At 39.5% G+C, this 16,408-nt stretch overlaps 1 protein-coding gene across 6 annotated transcripts in view; it reads right to left on the minus strand.

Annotated features, from left to right (window-relative positions):
* Positions 1 to 16,408, minus strand: part of nedd4l (NEDD4 like E3 ubiquitin protein ligase) — a 58,352-nt gene that overhangs the window by 2,911 nt on the left and 39,033 nt on the right. For 5 of the 6 annotated variants that reach the window (XM_049603417.1, XM_049603415.1, XM_049603413.1 and 2 more), the window contains 16 exons: positions 16,115 to 16,297; positions 11,926 to 12,123; positions 11,078 to 11,155; positions 9,229 to 9,283; positions 7,462 to 7,520; positions 7,026 to 7,091; positions 5,468 to 5,697; positions 4,221 to 4,342; positions 3,977 to 4,047; positions 3,442 to 3,537; positions 3,249 to 3,322; positions 3,051 to 3,111; positions 2,748 to 2,807; positions 2,270 to 2,377; positions 754 to 850; positions 136 to 208 (listed from right to left, as the gene is read on the minus strand). In XM_049603417.1, the coding sequence (XP_049459374.1) occupies positions 136 to 208; positions 754 to 850; positions 2,270 to 2,377; positions 2,748 to 2,807; positions 3,051 to 3,111; positions 3,249 to 3,322; positions 3,442 to 3,537; positions 3,977 to 4,047; positions 4,221 to 4,342; positions 5,468 to 5,697; positions 7,026 to 7,091; positions 7,462 to 7,520; positions 9,229 to 9,283; positions 11,078 to 11,155; positions 11,926 to 12,123; positions 16,115 to 16,297 (1,631 nt within the window). The remainder of the gene's footprint in view (positions 1 to 135; positions 209 to 753; positions 851 to 2,269; positions 2,378 to 2,747; positions 2,808 to 3,050; positions 3,112 to 3,248; positions 3,323 to 3,441; positions 3,538 to 3,976; positions 4,048 to 4,220; positions 4,343 to 5,467; positions 5,698 to 7,025; positions 7,092 to 7,461; positions 7,521 to 9,228; positions 9,284 to 11,077; positions 11,156 to 11,925; positions 12,124 to 16,114; positions 16,298 to 16,408) is intronic. The other variant, XM_049603414.1, reaches the window with a different exon arrangement.

Here is a 16,408-nt window from a genome sequence, read left to right on the forward strand (position 1 = left end):
ATTTCACTCAATGCATCGCTGTAACTAAGTACAGCTTCAAAGCTGTTAGCATGGCTGTAGACCCTTAGAGTTGTGTTTCTCTGAATGCAAGTGTGTGTGTGTGTGTGTGTGTGTGTGTGTGTAGTAGTGACATACCATGTGTGAGCTCTTGGCAACTTATCTGGTGTTCCCCACTGCTCAATTGTGAACAGCTGAGGTCCATTAGAACCTGGCACATGACAAAATACAATTATTATTATGACACAGCTGTGATACAGAAACACTCATACACCACAAATCTAACCACTAAACAGATTCACTCATGTTCACAGAAAGAAGAGGAAGGAGAACATTTACTTCATTTTACGCATATTATTTAAAATATATTTTATTTTCAGTGACTTTATCTTTTAAAGCCTCATGCAGAATTCTACAGTATACTGATGCTGTATAGACAAGAAAGCTCAAACTACACTTCGATTAAGGCGTAAATATTGTGTATGGATCGTGTATATTGAACATTATAGCAGTCAAAGTCCTTCCTCATCTGTTTTACACATTTATCTACCTGTGTGTGTACAGTGATAGTAATTCAATTCTTGGAACTGCAGCTGTTGACTCATCTTTTCTCAGAAAACTATTTTTGAGTCACTGGCTGTTACATAAAGCTCAGGTCCTGTAGGTTAAGCATAAAGTACATGATTCTGAAGAACTGGTGCTGTTACACAAGCAGGAAATAAAGGAAAGCTAAGATTATCCGGCAAGGTAACGTACCATAAAGCTCGGCAAAGCCATTCATGGGCACTCGAGACGTTCCAGTAACAAACTGGAGGAGACGGATCCTCTTTTCAGCATCCATCAACAGGACGACCTGACGACAGAGGAAAGATAAAATCTCTCTGTGACAAACAGCTGATTTACTAAATAGTTGACAGAATTCATTTATCAAACAACAATCACAACCTCAGTTATTTATGATACTTTCTGATTTCTACAACTACAACAGAAAAGGATGATGAAATCATTCAAAGCAGAAAAGATTTTGTTGACAGTTTTGCAATCTGGTTTGTGTGTGTGGAAGAAACCTTTTAATCATAAGGGGGGAAAAAAACAGCACAAATTCAAACAGAAGCTGTTTGAGCCAGTTCACTTAATCAGATGACATGACACTGTTGTCTGTGTGCGTGGTATACACACACACAGACACACACACACAAATTATGGCTTGTGTGTGTTGTTTGCTGTCTGAGTGTGTTAAAGCTCCGAGTCAAGACAGATGATAACCAGGGCAGCTACTACTTTACGCTCTTTCATCAGAGCAAACAAGCCTGTTCTTCCAAACAGACTTTGATCTTCAAAAGCGAGGCCAGTAAACCTGTCGCAGGCCGGACAGAGGAAGGATGACTGGAACCAATTTTGATTAAGAAATACCCAATGTCTGTGGCATCATGTGGCTGATGGTGTACACCGGGCCTATTCAACTGGCAGCAAGCAGGCCAACTCCTGCCAATCAGTACTGTTTACAAAATACGTAAAATTCAAAACCACAAGACGCAAAAAAAAAACATGCAAATAACAGATATTTTGCCACAATACCAGCGAGGACTCTAGTGCAGCTGGCGTAACTGCCTCTAAACCCCAAAACCCACCACAGAGTTTGAAAATCATGTTTTCTTTGAAAAACAACTACAAAATTACACCATATATCACAGTTAGACCATGTAACACAGAAATTATTGTTGGATTTTCACATTTCTGTCTGTCTTTAAATGCATCATGTGTGATAAACAGATTCCATCAGGAAACTGAACCAAATCTAGTCTTAACATAGTGACATTTCATCAAAATAATTTTTTTCAAGATGTCTCATTTAAAATTTCGATGAAGTCATGCTATTTGAACTAACCAGATCTTGTAAAGTAACATAAAATTCTGCGCTCCTCAGCGCAAATGGGAAGCCATGAATGACTTGGCTGAGACCAGCAGTCATATGACAAAAATTTAGAGAAACATCGACTGAATTGCAGACTGTTTAGAGAGAGGAGAAACAGGAGAGGTTCTGAGAGGACGGTGTAAAAATGTAAATGTTAAATACAAAGCAGACGTGTTAAAGTTTTGAAAATGTGTTGGTATGTTGTGTCAAATGTACATACATAATGAGATAATAGTTCAGGGAAATATTTGGTCCCTAGGCCCCTTGCTTTCTGAAAATGTGGCCCTCTAAACAATAGAATTAAATAGCCCTGATTTACACAGTACATGTCTGTGTATGGATGTATCACAGACGTACCTTCCAGAACCACTGTATTACAGGATGGTTGGGACAGTAGCCGTTCTTGTAAACAGTGTGTTGTCTCCAGTCATTAACGTCGACGTCACCCAGACCACACATGAGCAGCTACACAGAGATGAAGGGCGAGGGAGAAAGAGAGCGTTTACAACCACTTTCTGATAAGTTAAAATGCTAAATGTCACATTACACAAAAGCATAATGTATACTGATATGACAACAGAAGTAGGGAAATGATTAAATAAAGAATTTAGCTTTATTTTACAGCACAAAGTAAGTGATATAAACATAAGTATAAGACAACAAACAGCATAGACTGCGGGAGAGGTAACAACCCTAAGGGGCTCATAGTGAAACCTCCCCTCTATGATTTACAATTCATTCTAATTCTATGGATATATGTCACTCTAAAAAAAGGAAAAAACAAACAAACAAACAAACAAAAATAAAAACAAGTTAGTAAGAATTCATACTGTACCTCCAATTCGTTTTCATCAAAGATCTTGATCAGATCTATGAGAATGAGCTCAGTGAAGCCCTGGAAATTAAACAAAAAGGGAATTAAAACATAAACCTAAAGAAAGATCGACTCACTTACTCTAATGACAAACCCTCCCACTAAATAACTGAGATGTTAATAATTAAAATAATATTAATTTTCACAGCAAAAAACATTTAAGGAAGAGGTTTAAGTTTAGCCACAGAGGGCCTCAGTGACGCCAACCCAAAGTCTGTGGTCACATCGCCCCCAAGTGGCGACTGTATTATTGCACATAAATACCTCCAGAAAGGCGTTCATCTGCTTCTGGACCCGATTGACAAACCTCCACTGGATGACCAGGCTGTAAGAGGGAAGATTAGTGACACTTAGGTTCGTGTTTGATAATATCGCTTTGCGGTTATCATTGCTAAAAGCCTGTATCTATTCATCTGAAGCCACCGGATGAACAAAGAGGAAGATGATTTGTAACGTTCTTACTCAATGTATTCCTTCTTGTTCTCGTTGGTGACCACCATGTCTGAGCCGCTGGGCTTCAGGTCAACCTGGTACGTCTGAGAGAGAGAGAGAGAGAGAAAAAAAACAACAACAAGAAACGTAAAGGCTCAGACACCCCAGATACCAAACTATGTTACTGCATTTCTTGGTGGTGACTGATTTTGGGCTTACACACCTGTCCAAAGTTGTCCTCATCAATACAGAACCTCAGGTCCAGCTCAGTGGGATCATTCTCCAGGATCCACTTCAGAGAGTTGTAGTATTCACTGTCCTGCAGGAATGCAATACAGCATATACAAGATTACACACAAAGAAAATCGTCAAAGTCAAACAATCAAATGCGGGCTGAGTGATATGAGATTTTTGATATATAATCATCAGTAATGTGGATATAATGACTAAGTGGGTAAAGGCAAATAATAATACATCAGAAATTTGTATCACTTCACTGTAATGCAGCCTTTAAAACCAGGAAAAGACACAATATTATAATGTAAAAGAATCTAAGATGATAGCTTGTCTAATAGCTTGTCATCAAACCGTTGTTGACTGCTTGAGTACTGATTGTTAAAACAATTCAAATTAAGCTGCAAATTCAAAGCACATTTACTAAATACATATTTCATTCTATTTGACAAATTTTGTGGCCCAGAACTGCAGACTTCTTGAATCATTAATCAGTTCATTATTAAGTAGCTATGAGATCTTACCACTGACTCCATGTCTTTAAGGGAGATCTGTTTTCCCAGCATCATCTTGTAGAAGGGTCTGATGAAAAAACCTGCAAAAGCAGAAAACACCACAGCGCTGTCACAGTATGTGGGTGGAAAGCGAGCTTAAAACATAAATGAAAATGTTGCTCAAGTGTTCCGACGCCTAAAAATACACATAACATACACATTTATTTCAGTATATTCTAACATCAAAGACAGGATCCAACATCAAGCAGCTCACCATCCAGTAGTTTTCCATGAAACACGGCCATTCCTGCCACACGTCCGATGAACTTGAAATAGGAGAGGTGATCCTCGTTGCACAGGCCGGAGTTGGGATTGATTTGGAGAGTGTAGTTGTCCCTGCAGACACACAAGGAGAGCACAGAGGAAGAAAGTCATTTCCAGGTTATTTAGTTATGCTTGGAGCAGTCAGTATAGTGCTCAGTGGGTTTATTCCTCTGTGTCTCTTTTATCACGAAAACCTAAAGAGAGGTAAATAAACATCATCTCTGGACTGGCATATATTTTTTTTAATGATATACACAGTGCTTTATAGACTCAACTGTACTTGGACTCTGCTGCTCCTCCTGCAAAGTCTGGTGATCTGTTTAAAAATCCTCTATAATGTTGATCAACTACTACTTCCTGTTGAGAGCATGTTATATTTTTCACTCCTTACCATAACAACCAAGCCCCACAAGATGCTTTACACAGATGCTGCCACAGATTTGAAGCATCTTAAGTCCTCAATTTGTGAAACATTGTTCAAATTTGACATCATAGCCTTTTTTTTTTCTAAAACTGTGGTGTAACCTAAAAAGCAGGAGCAAACACACAAGTGGAGAAGAAGAAATTCAAGGTGGTTGCTAAGCATCGGCTCTTCATTAAATTGCAGCTGCACAACGATGTTAAAACTAAATAATTAAAAGTTGCTGTGATGAATAATCACAACGTGGTTTCATTTTAAAAGTTTAAAGTTTTAATCACACTCTAATTTTTTTTTAATCAAGCAAAGTTTATAAAGTTAATTTTTAAATATCCTTGCCTTTTCAGCAGCTCAATTTGTTTTATTTATGTTTTGTTACCTTTGCCCTACGTGACACAAATGAGGGAGAATCAACAGAGTGATCGTCTATTGATGACGGTGCCAAGAAAAGGAACAAAACTTACGTCACTTTAATTATCTTAGCGTTTGCTGTATGTGGGAAACGTTTGTTCCAGGATGGCTTTTTCAATGAGAGGAAAAGTTAATCAGAGTAAAAGGAAACTTTAACAAGTCTCAAAGGGAAACAATACGGCAGCTCTGCCCCTTACTCCACTCTTTGGAAAAAGCTAATTAAAAATATGAGTAGAGAAAGATTTTTCCATGGCTGGAAATGTGCAGCATGGTTATTTTACTACATCAGCTTTGCTTAAAACTATGATGTGTGTCATATCCTTTTGAATGCCTCTCTCTTCAGTTCACAGAAACAAGCAGACACTTACGTGGCAGAGTATTCGAACAGGCCGTAGTAAGGATTGAACATCTCCTTCGATAAGAGGAAGAACCACTCTCTGGCCACACCGCCGTAGTCCAATCCCTTCTCTGACTCAAACTCGATCCACAGCCGTGCCTTCAGAACATCAGGCCTTTTAAGGGACATGATTCGACGATACGACTCCTCGAAGATGTTATTCCTGTGTAACTTCATCTCAAACCGGTTGGGGATGTCAGCCTGGAATCATATGGAGAGAACTTACTTTATTGCAAATAAGAAAACATACTGTATTAAAGAAGCAGTGTGTAGGATTTTGTGGCATCTAGTGGTGAAGACTGCATATTGCACGCAACTGAAACGTCTCCCATGTGCCAAGTGCAAACGTCTGGTTGGGATTCCCTCAGTGTTTATCGTGTTTATCTGAATTACCGGCAAGGGCCTCCTCCTCTTCAGAACAAATGGTGATTTAAACCAGTAAAAATACGGAATAAAGCAGTTTAACATTACATATCAGTGTTTTTCTGACGCCACTTGTCGCAGAGGGGCTGCTAACGTCACTGGCCGACACAAAAACGAAAGGCAGACTCCAAAGATGAGGACCTGCTCCCTATGTGGATATAAACGGCTCATTCTAATGTAACAAAAGCACAACAATTCTTATTTTCAGGTGATCATTCACTAAAGCAAACATACTTATTATATTAAACTCCATTTCTGCCCCCTGAATCCTTCACAGGTAAAATTAAATTAGGGGTAAGGTAAGGTGGAGGTATGTGACCTTGGTCCAAAGGCAATCAAATGACTCGGATGTATCAAAGATGATCACGAAGAGTAACTGCTGCTAAAGATGCTCCTACAAATCTCACAAAAAGTGTGAATAAAATGTTACATTTTATGGTGTCATTAGACTTGTGTAACATTATTTTCACTTTCTCATTATTTTTATGTAAATTACTGAACAAAGGTTGTAAAAGACAGATTGCAGAATTAATTTTATAACAGCCAAAATCGCACAAAAAATCCAGGGGGTTGATTATTTTCCAGGCGGATTGGAAGCCAATTGAAATAGTTACTACAACTGAAAATTAAAATGCATCTGTTTCCTCTCTGAAACCTGCAGTGTCGATATTAGCCTCAGCGTGTTCATCCTGCTTAATGACCTCAAACATTCTGTAGCACAAGACTGAACGCCAAAGTCAGTGCAGATTAATCTCATTTCAATTATTATTGTTACTGTTCACCCAAGATTAGATCCCAGCATTAAAAAAGAACAGTTACATTCAATTCTGCACTCCACCTACTAAGTGTTAATTACAAAGAAATGTCAAATGATTGCGATGAATATTTAACATGTGACAGAAATATCAAACTCAGTCATGTGGTGTCAGATCAGTGTGAAGAAAGTTGAATAAGTGTGCAATCAGGCATAATCAGAATAAAAACAAATTCGACAAGAAGCAGTGAGGGTTTAGACCAAATTTAACTTCGCCCTGGTGTTGTTATGCAACACTTCCCCATCAAGAAACTCAGGACAGATCTGTATTTTAAAAACCACTTCTTCTTACCGGTTTCTTCAACTTCTTCCTGAAGTAGTCGTATTTCTGCTTAAATTCTCTGGAATAGGGAACGGCCTGCACAAACAAAGAAGGTGGTCAAAAACTGATCAGTGTCCTCATAAACATCTGGTTTGTGATGTGAATATTTTAACAGTAAAACTAAATGTGCTCCCATTAATTGTTAAAACACACAAAGTGTAACTTTCTCCCTGTAACGAGGGAGAACAATATCTGAAGTGGTACACAGAGTGACACAAAGGTGTTGGCATGTTAAGTGACAACCACAGTGACAAAGCGATTTATCTTTGTTGTACACTGAGGCTGAAGATACAGTGTGACAGATAGAACCACAATGTTAAACTCGAAGAACTTGTTGTCATCCGTATAGCAGCACTGCTGCAGCAGAGACTCTGAAGAAGTGGGGCAGAAAGAGGAAGCTACTCACAGGTCCTGTGATAGCCGGACTCTGCAGACGAGGGTCCTCCCACTGCGTGTTTTTTGTATCTGGATGGAACAAGTAACACAAACACCAAGACTTTAGTAAAATCTAGTGCAGAAATGATTAGTCAGTTAATCAGCAAGTCATTTGACTGAAAATAAACCAACACTCTTAATAACTGATTTATTATCTTATTTATTAAAGGTACAATTCACCCACAAATCAAAAATACATAGTTTTCCTCTTTCCTGTTGCATTATTTATCAGTCTAGATTGGTTTGTTGTGAGCAGGTTCATGTAGGATTTTTTTTTTCCTACTAAACTACACCCATTTTCCGTGCCACTTTCTGTGTGGTGACATAGTTGGTGGGTGTAGTTTGGTACAAAGAAAATAGTTCCTACATGAAACTGTTCACAAAAAGAGACAATGCTGTTGAGTTTGAAAAGAGACATTGCTGTTGAGTTTTTCAAATTAATTTTTTTGGCACTTTGAGCACCGCAAGCCGAATGCCATCTAGTTCCATTATTTCGGAGAGAAGGCAGACATTTTAACGGCCGACATCTCACACAACAACTCATACAAAAACAAGCTAGATTGATAAACAGCTCTACAGGTAAGAAGAAAGATAAAAAAAAAAAAGAATTCTTTTTAGATTTTTTGATGAACTGTCCCTTTAAGCAAAAGCCTGAAACATAAACTGAATGTCTGAATTTTGGACTCTTAAGGCTTATTTATACTCCCTTACAGCTGAAAATAGACATGTGTGTTTCAAACGCCGTCAATATCACTGCCCTCATACTTCCATACGTCCTTTATGATGGCATAGGTACAGCCAATACATGTCAGTAGGGGGCAGAGTCAGAAGTTCCACACAATAACAAACGAGGCAACAGTGAGGAGGCCGTATTAATGAAGCCTACCTTTTAACAGAGGCAGATGGCGGTGGTTTATGAGGCCATTAAATACATCTTGACGTGAATGTAGAATTCTTTTCATTATATTACTGATAACCATTTTGCTTCGGTTTTTTTTTTAACAATGTCGTCATCAAGTCTTATGGTGTTATCTCACTTAAACTGCGCCAGACTGCCCCTACGATCTCTAGTGGTCCTAATTCGTTTAACTGTATCCGTAAGCTTTCAGAAAACATGAAAAAATATGGACGAAATAAAAGCGGAGTACGGACAGAAGGCTCCATATTTTGGGGGGCTTTTTGCCTTTATTTGATAGGACAACTGTAGTGTGATGGGGCAAAGAGGGAGGGAATGACATGTAGCAAGGGGCTGTAGCTTGGAATCAAACCCATGGTCGCTGCAGTGAGGACACAGCCTTTGTACATGGGACGCCTGCTTTACTAAGTGAGCGAGTGTGTGCCCCTCCATCTCTGTACGAACGTGAGTCGGACAATACAAGTTACTTGAAGAGATCACCTTTGGCTCTGGGATGTGTTAAGGGCTAATTAACAGATAAATCAGTACTGAAAATATTTGTAAACTGCTGACACCCTTCAGCTCTTATAAACATACATCTTTCAGTTAAAAAGACTCTGCGCAACATCAGGCCACCATACAATAAATCTTAAACAGCATGATCTGTCCACTGACTTTCTGCTGTAATGGATGAGGTGCTCTGCCGTCCCTGACACTGAAAAATCTGCGGCTGCACTGCAATGACTACACACTATAAAAAATAACTTAAAAGGAAGGCAGATTAAAAAGACACACACAACCAAATACAAGCATGAAAGAGACAGAAAGATGAAGTCTCCTTACTGTGGTCAATGTAGAAGGTGCGTCCGTCTGAGTGAACTCGCTCCTCCCATCCAGGCTACAAAATAAGGGCAAAGAAAGAGAAGAAGAGTCAGAAAAAGCAAAGTCACAATTAGAGAGTAGTATAAAAACAGGCCACGCTCAAATAGTAATTTAAATCCATCCACTTTTATTTCCTTTTTAATTTATATTTGATTGAACTTGACTGACCATTAAAAGATCCAAACACTGAGTGCAAGCTCAATCAAACACCATCAAAGGAACTGAAAGGATTTTCTCTCCTATTTGAGTCGAGGTCTGAGACGTCAGCAAGGCAGGGATACGACCACAACATAAAAGGTTAATCACCACTACTAGTTCAAACCAGTACACCACCACTGACACAGTGACCACCCAAAACAGTGTCACAGGCCACACACACACACACCCACACACACACACTCGTACGGCACCAGCAGTCAGGCAATTAAAAGAATTACAGTAGATTGAGAGTAAAGGGGAAGGGAAAGGGACAGAGTCTGACAATGTGTCAAACGTGTGTGTGTGTGTGTGTTTATGTATGCTGCTACTGCACGAGTGAAGAGACCACACTGAAAAGCTGATAACACATGCAGCATACAGCAGGTTCCTTCCTCTAACAAACATGTACAGGTCCTTTTGTTTCTCTCCCTCCCTTTGCCCCCCTTTTTTCAACCCTGCTATCCTCCCCCTATCTTCCTTCCCTCTCTAACAAAGGCCCAGTGCAGCTCGCCTCGTTCCACTTTCCCCGACTCGTCTATTTGTGCCTCAGACACTGTTACAGGTACACAGACATGGGGCAAGTCTGAGAGATCCCAGGAGAATGGTGGGGAGCTCCAAATGTTAATCGTAGAAGGGGTGGTGCAGGGGGGAAGGGTGGGGGCACAGAGAGAGGAAGTGGGGCAAAAAATACTGATGAAATGAGGGGAGAGGTACAGTCCATCCATGCCGATCATGAGAGAGAAAAGACAGAAAGAGAGAGAGAGAAAAAAATAAAACAAATGAAAGAAAAGAAAGCGCAAGGCTGTCTGCAGGCATTTGACCAGACTGGACCGGACCAGACAGGTAGGTAGGCAGGCAGAGGGAGGGAGGCACCAACCAACCTCCTCTGGTAGGTTCTGCCAAACAGACATGGCCAGGTGTAGAAGAAGTAGCATACATTAGATCCACCAGAACGGAGAGAAAAAGAGAGAGAGGGAGAGAGAACACACACACATGCACACATCACACAAGCTTGTGAAATGTACAAGCCTACGAAGCTCTGATTATTCAAACAGCTACCTACGGTAACATCTGGCCCACTCATTGGGGAGTTTGTCTTTGTCAAACAGATAATAGCTGCAGGTGACAGACAGTCCTTCACCTCCTAATTAGGGATTATCACTCGGCCCCCACACTCTGCTTTCTCATCCTCGCCAGTTACATTCTCACATTCTTTTTCTAACAGGACTAAAAAGGAAATGTCTGATACAGTCTGGTCACGAGATCATGCCTCATCTTTTTCTGCAAAAGCCACTACATTCACATAGCTCCAGCTAAAACATGAACAGTTGAGTTAAGCTTTTTAAAATTGTAGACAAAAACCACAACAAAAACATGAAAAGTCACTGATGATGCAACAAGGTGAATAAATTCCTTTTCTTGTTTTTAGTTTGTCTCAGGAAACTAGTTACAGTTCTGGTGATCTTAAAGGACTGATTAAGATCACATTGCACAGTACATCTTGGTAGCGGCGAGTTAATGAGTGAGTGAAGCTAAGCAGTTACTAGAAGCTATGAGGTTGTTGTGGGCCAAAGGTTAAATATGCAGCACATCTAACAGTGATGATACTTACAGGAAGAGGACCGAGTTCACCAGGCTCCATTGAGTTCTTATTCCTCATATGCACTGGATATTTCAACCTGGGATCCTCCTGGATGTCAAAACAAAGCGGGAGGACAAAAAGAGATACAGAAATGCTAATTAATTATGCCAAAACTGTGTAAAGAAAGAGATTTAATATAACACAACTCCTCAGTTTGAGGAGCTGAATCCTAATAAGGACAGAGGTAAAAGTCAAATTGACTTTCACGCCACCAGATGTCACTACAAGATCCTGGACGATCGACATGAACCACTGCCCCAGATTTTTAAGATTGTCTGTTTAATAACTCAAACTGTCAGATAATGCTCATAATCACGCAGAAACCAAACACAAAAACTGCTTGTCAATGTTATAGCTTAATTTGCTTTAAACACATTATTTCAGGTTTAACAGAAAAATATGTAAAGTGGTGCTAATTTAATGACAAAAGTGTAAGATTTTAGTTGTTTGTGCTGAGTTTCTGCAGAGCTGTTGATTTTAAGAGCAATTTCCTTGATATCTAAACCCACATAAACACTCATTCATTATTCATTTGTTATCGGACACTTAATTTATCTTCATATATGCTGCACTGTGTGCTTGTCAGCTGACCTTGTGCTTGGGAGTTTTGCAAGCAGTTCACTGGAACTAAAAATTGTCTCCTAGATTCCCTATAATTATTTCCATATAACACAGTTCTTTCCTGGAAACTTGGTAGGAAATTGTTAGGATATTGCAGACCTGTAAAATAAAGCTTTAACCTTCAGTCATATTAAAAAAAAAAAAAATCTTCAGTGTTAAGTACAGTTCCAGCCTGATATTGCAGTGTGTTAGCTCACCCAGGTGGTGACTCTGCTGTTGTGGTCGATGAAGAAAGGCCGTCCGTTGGGGGCTATCCTCATCTCCCAGCCTGGGGGCAGGAAGCTCTGCTGTGTTTTGGGCTGTGACTTTGGGGAGCTGTAAGGGGACGGCTGGGGAGACTGCGGGTTGGAAAACGTGTCCTTTACAGCCCTCCGCACCTGGATGTTGTTAGCTCCCTGGAATCAAAATGGAAAAACAAATTAAATTAAGCATAATATCATCCTATCAGACTGAAAATGGGAGAATTAAAGTTGTGACTGAATGATGATGACTGACAGAATGAAACAAAACATCACTGATGCACTGAAACACATCAGACAATAACAAGGATGGAGACACATCTTCCAAGAGCTGCCTTGGTATCCTGTTGGAAAACTGAATAAGATTAGAGAAGATCTAGGAAAAACCATTAACAGTCACCATAACATCACATCTACAAAAGCCAGGGGCAAATACTTTCTATATTAACATGTAAAGAGGGAGAGAGCACATCAATACCCATGCTCCATACTCCATCAGCCTGTCAAGTTGTCGATCAAAATTCAGCTTCTACTGTTTCACTGGGCATTGCTCCTGATGCTTACAAGAGGTTATGTTTACTGAATTTATTTCCATCACCGACTGAATGTTTTTTTAAATGACGGAAAAATCTGAAAGCCATCAGTCATGTTGACAGATGAGCACTCTGGGGGAGATCTACCATAGCTTTCAGTAGTTCACACTCTTGCCCAGTTGATGGCGTGTGCATATTTATTAGCTATCGTCTAGTCTTGTCTCTGATCTCATAAATATGACCTCATTGTCTAGCTGGCTTCAGCCACTGCAATGGTGTACTACACTGCTACAAACGACTGCAAAATTCCACAACAGCTAAGTGTTGGAATTTGTCTAAAAAGCCCAATGACTGCGATAGCTTTGATAAATGAGGTGGAAAATAAGAGGATTGATACAGTGGGGAAAAAATCATTCATCTGCCTCGTGTGGTGTTGACAAGTGACTCTTCATCTCATCTCTCCATGCCCTTCTAAATGCATGATCTATAAGCTTTTTCGCTATATTAATTATTTAAAAAGAATGAAAATGAAATGCTATTAAATGTGTGTTATTATAATTAAAAGCTGCATTAAAATGACAGGTAATAATCGATTTTAAACACAATTTTAATGACCCTGGCTGTCAAAATGACGGCGATGAGATAGTCTAACTAACTTATGGTAACAATAACAACTTTTTTTGGGTGGATTTTTGCTCTTTCATGGTTCCTTAGATGTCAAAGTCCAAGACAAACTGAAGATTATTAACTGAAAACTACCGAAACTCTTCATGAATCTAATTCTGGTAATAGATGGAGAGCTCTGTCACATAATATTCCACAAACCATCTCTCTACAAGATACCTACCATTTCTAGCATCTTAAAGGCTTCTAAAGCAACATGAATGCAGACTAAAGTTTCTCAGACTAATGAGTGTTTCCACATCACATTAGTCTTTTAGCAGATTATCACTAGCTGATCTGATTTTAGACAAAGGAGAAAAGCATTAATTAATCCACAGACCTCCCACCTTCTCTGGAAGTTGTAATTACAACTTTGTGCAGTGTTTCACTTCCCTTTACCTCTACAATGGCTTGTTAACGCACAGATGTGTGCAGACACACACCTTAATTAAACCTTCCTCAGGTCTGTTCCCTTGGTAGCAACACCGAGTCAAATCCATTAAATGCAGTAAAAGGGTCAAAAAGAGACTGTCCTTTTTAGGCAGAACGTGTTGATCTTAATTAGCACCGTTTGTGTGGCGTATTTATAGCTACACTGCATGATATAAAGTTTAAACTAAAGTAAATGATAATAAATGTTCACTGACAAATAATGAGTCAAAAGCTTTACACGATTTTTAAAGTCAGAGCATCAGCTGCTTCCAAATGCAAGTTCATGCATGTTCACAGATCAAACACACACTTAGAGTGAAAGCATAAAATCTTATAGATGCAACTGAGTTGATTTCAGGACTCGACTGCAATTATCCCACGTAGATATTTGTATAATGTCACAATCTTGCCTATCTAAGCCAAAACTGGAAATTTTTAAGTTATTACCCTTAGAGTCATGTGGCTAACACATTAACCACCTACTGTCTGATTATTAATCCCCCTGACGAATGAGTAAGAAACTGGCTTCATGAAAAGCATCCACTGTAGAAGACATAACAACCGCCAAGGACACGATACCACACCGCAAAGAGATTAGGAATTACTCTGTGATCCATTACTCTTCATTGACATTTAGACTGGTTAAAGGTCCAGTGTGGAGGATTTAGGGGAACATATTAGCAGAAATGAAAGATAATATTCATACTATGTCGTGTTTTCGTTGCCTTAGAATGAGTTTATATCTACATACGGAGCGGATCCTCTTCCATGGACATTGCCATGGAAAATGAATGTAATTCTACAGTAGCTCAGAACAGACAAATCAAACACTGGCTCTAAATGGGGTAATTTGCGGTATTATCATAGTTCTACTACACACAAGAGAAGTTTCAGTTGGTTGTTATTTGCAACGTCACTACTAGATGCAAATAAATTCTACACACAGGACCTTTAAGATCAGTGATTTTTGGGAGATAAACAATTCTTTTTCAAACAATGCAAATTATATATCTGTCCACAACATGGGCCTGAGTCAAACCCCTAGTGTACAGCAGCTGCTTCAAAGTAAAAGCCTTCCATGATGTCTGCTTGCTCCATTGCTTGCTTTGACCCAGATATCTGACTTGCTCTTTCAAAGAAGTTCACATGAACATAACTCTACATTTTCTACGTTTTTTGTTGAAGAACCAAACACTGCAGCTCCAATAAAGCACAGCAAGGAGAGCTAATGTCTACTGTGTGATGTTCCTGTCTTTATAAGTGTTAACTGTGGAAGTTTATATCTCAATAGATTAATATCATATCAGTATCTTGATATGAAACTAGATATCTTCTTTGATTTTGGATATCGTAATATTGTGTTTTGTTGTCTTTTCCTGCCTTTTAGGGGTGCATTTCAATTAAATTATGTAATTGTCTGCACTTTCAAGAATATTCTACTACTTGCCTTTACCCACTTGGTCATTAAATCCACATTACTGATGATTATATATGAAAAATCTCATTGTGTGAATATTTTACGAAAGCACCAACATCCAACCCTACAATACCCCACAGCGATATCGAGATATTTGGTCAAAAATATTGTGATATATGCTTTTTCTAATATTGCCCTTATAACCACAAGAATTAAAAAGGGATAATTTCCTTAATGGGCCTTTAAGGTATTCAAATGGATGCCATGCCATCCAAATTTCATTTCCAAATGCTGCCCAAGAGACCTAATCTTCATTTGCTTTTGTGGTTTCCTTTGTGCTACTGAAAATGCCTCTGCATTTAATGATATTTAGTTTCCAAGATCAATATCATTGATTGGACATCCCCGGGTTTGCTTTGGCAAATTACAACAATCATTTGGGACCTGTGATCAATTCAAATAATTTATTCATCCAGCAGTAACTGAATATACCATCTTGGATTCACCACTCCCTCCTCATACTGTTATTGCTTTAAAAAATACTGTGCTGCAGAATGAAATGCTGACTGCGCCAATAGTGCACATTGTTTACCAAAAACAACAAAAAAAACTCATCACGAATAACAAAGCTGGAGTAAAGCTCGGACCATTTCACGTGACTAATCACTGTTTAACGGAGAGCTGTTTTAGTGCTCGGGCCATTGGCTCATTATCTGTTGAAGATGGGGAAAAAAAGGGCAGCATGACGAAAGAAAATCATCCCAAATGGAGAGATGAGAGGGAGTGGTGAGAAGAAATTAGATTCGTATTTCCATAGGGTTGGCAAAGATGAAAAGAGAGAAGCAGCATCAAGACAGAGCTAACCTGAATAAAGGAGAGATAACAAAAGGAGTGGTGTAATATTAAAGAAGGAAATTGAGTTTTGGCTGATGTAGATGGACATGATTTGATCATCTTCAAAGGGATGGAAATGGAGGGTTGCATGACAAGAAAGAGTGGAAGGTGAAGATTGGAGAAAAGAGGAGACAGAAAAAAGTCCTTGGGGTGGGAAAAGAGGAAAAGGAAATGCTGGAGCGGGACGGTACAGGTGACTAATTCTCACCTCCAAGGGGGTGGAAAGGGTGACAGTAGGGGAGCTGAGGCTACGAGGTCGTCGGACTTGGGGCTCATGGAGGTGGTTGTTGGAGGCATTGGAAGAGGAGGAGGGGGTGGATGGGGTGGCCAGGGCCGAGGCTCCTCCTGACGCTGCTGCTGCTGCTGAGGTGCTGGCTCCGTCTTCAGTCAGCTGTCAGTGAGAATAGCACTTTTGAGGTTAAGTGGGGTTGGAAAGAGGTAGGCGATGCTGTTTGCGAAATAACAAAATTTGTTCTCATCATAAGCCATGCTGTCGGAAGAT

This window comes from Epinephelus fuscoguttatus, linkage group LG18 (assembly GCF_011397635.1).
Source record: "Epinephelus fuscoguttatus linkage group LG18, E.fuscoguttatus.final_Chr_v1".
Lineage (NCBI taxonomy): Eukaryota > Metazoa > Chordata > Actinopteri > Perciformes > Serranidae > Epinephelus > Epinephelus fuscoguttatus.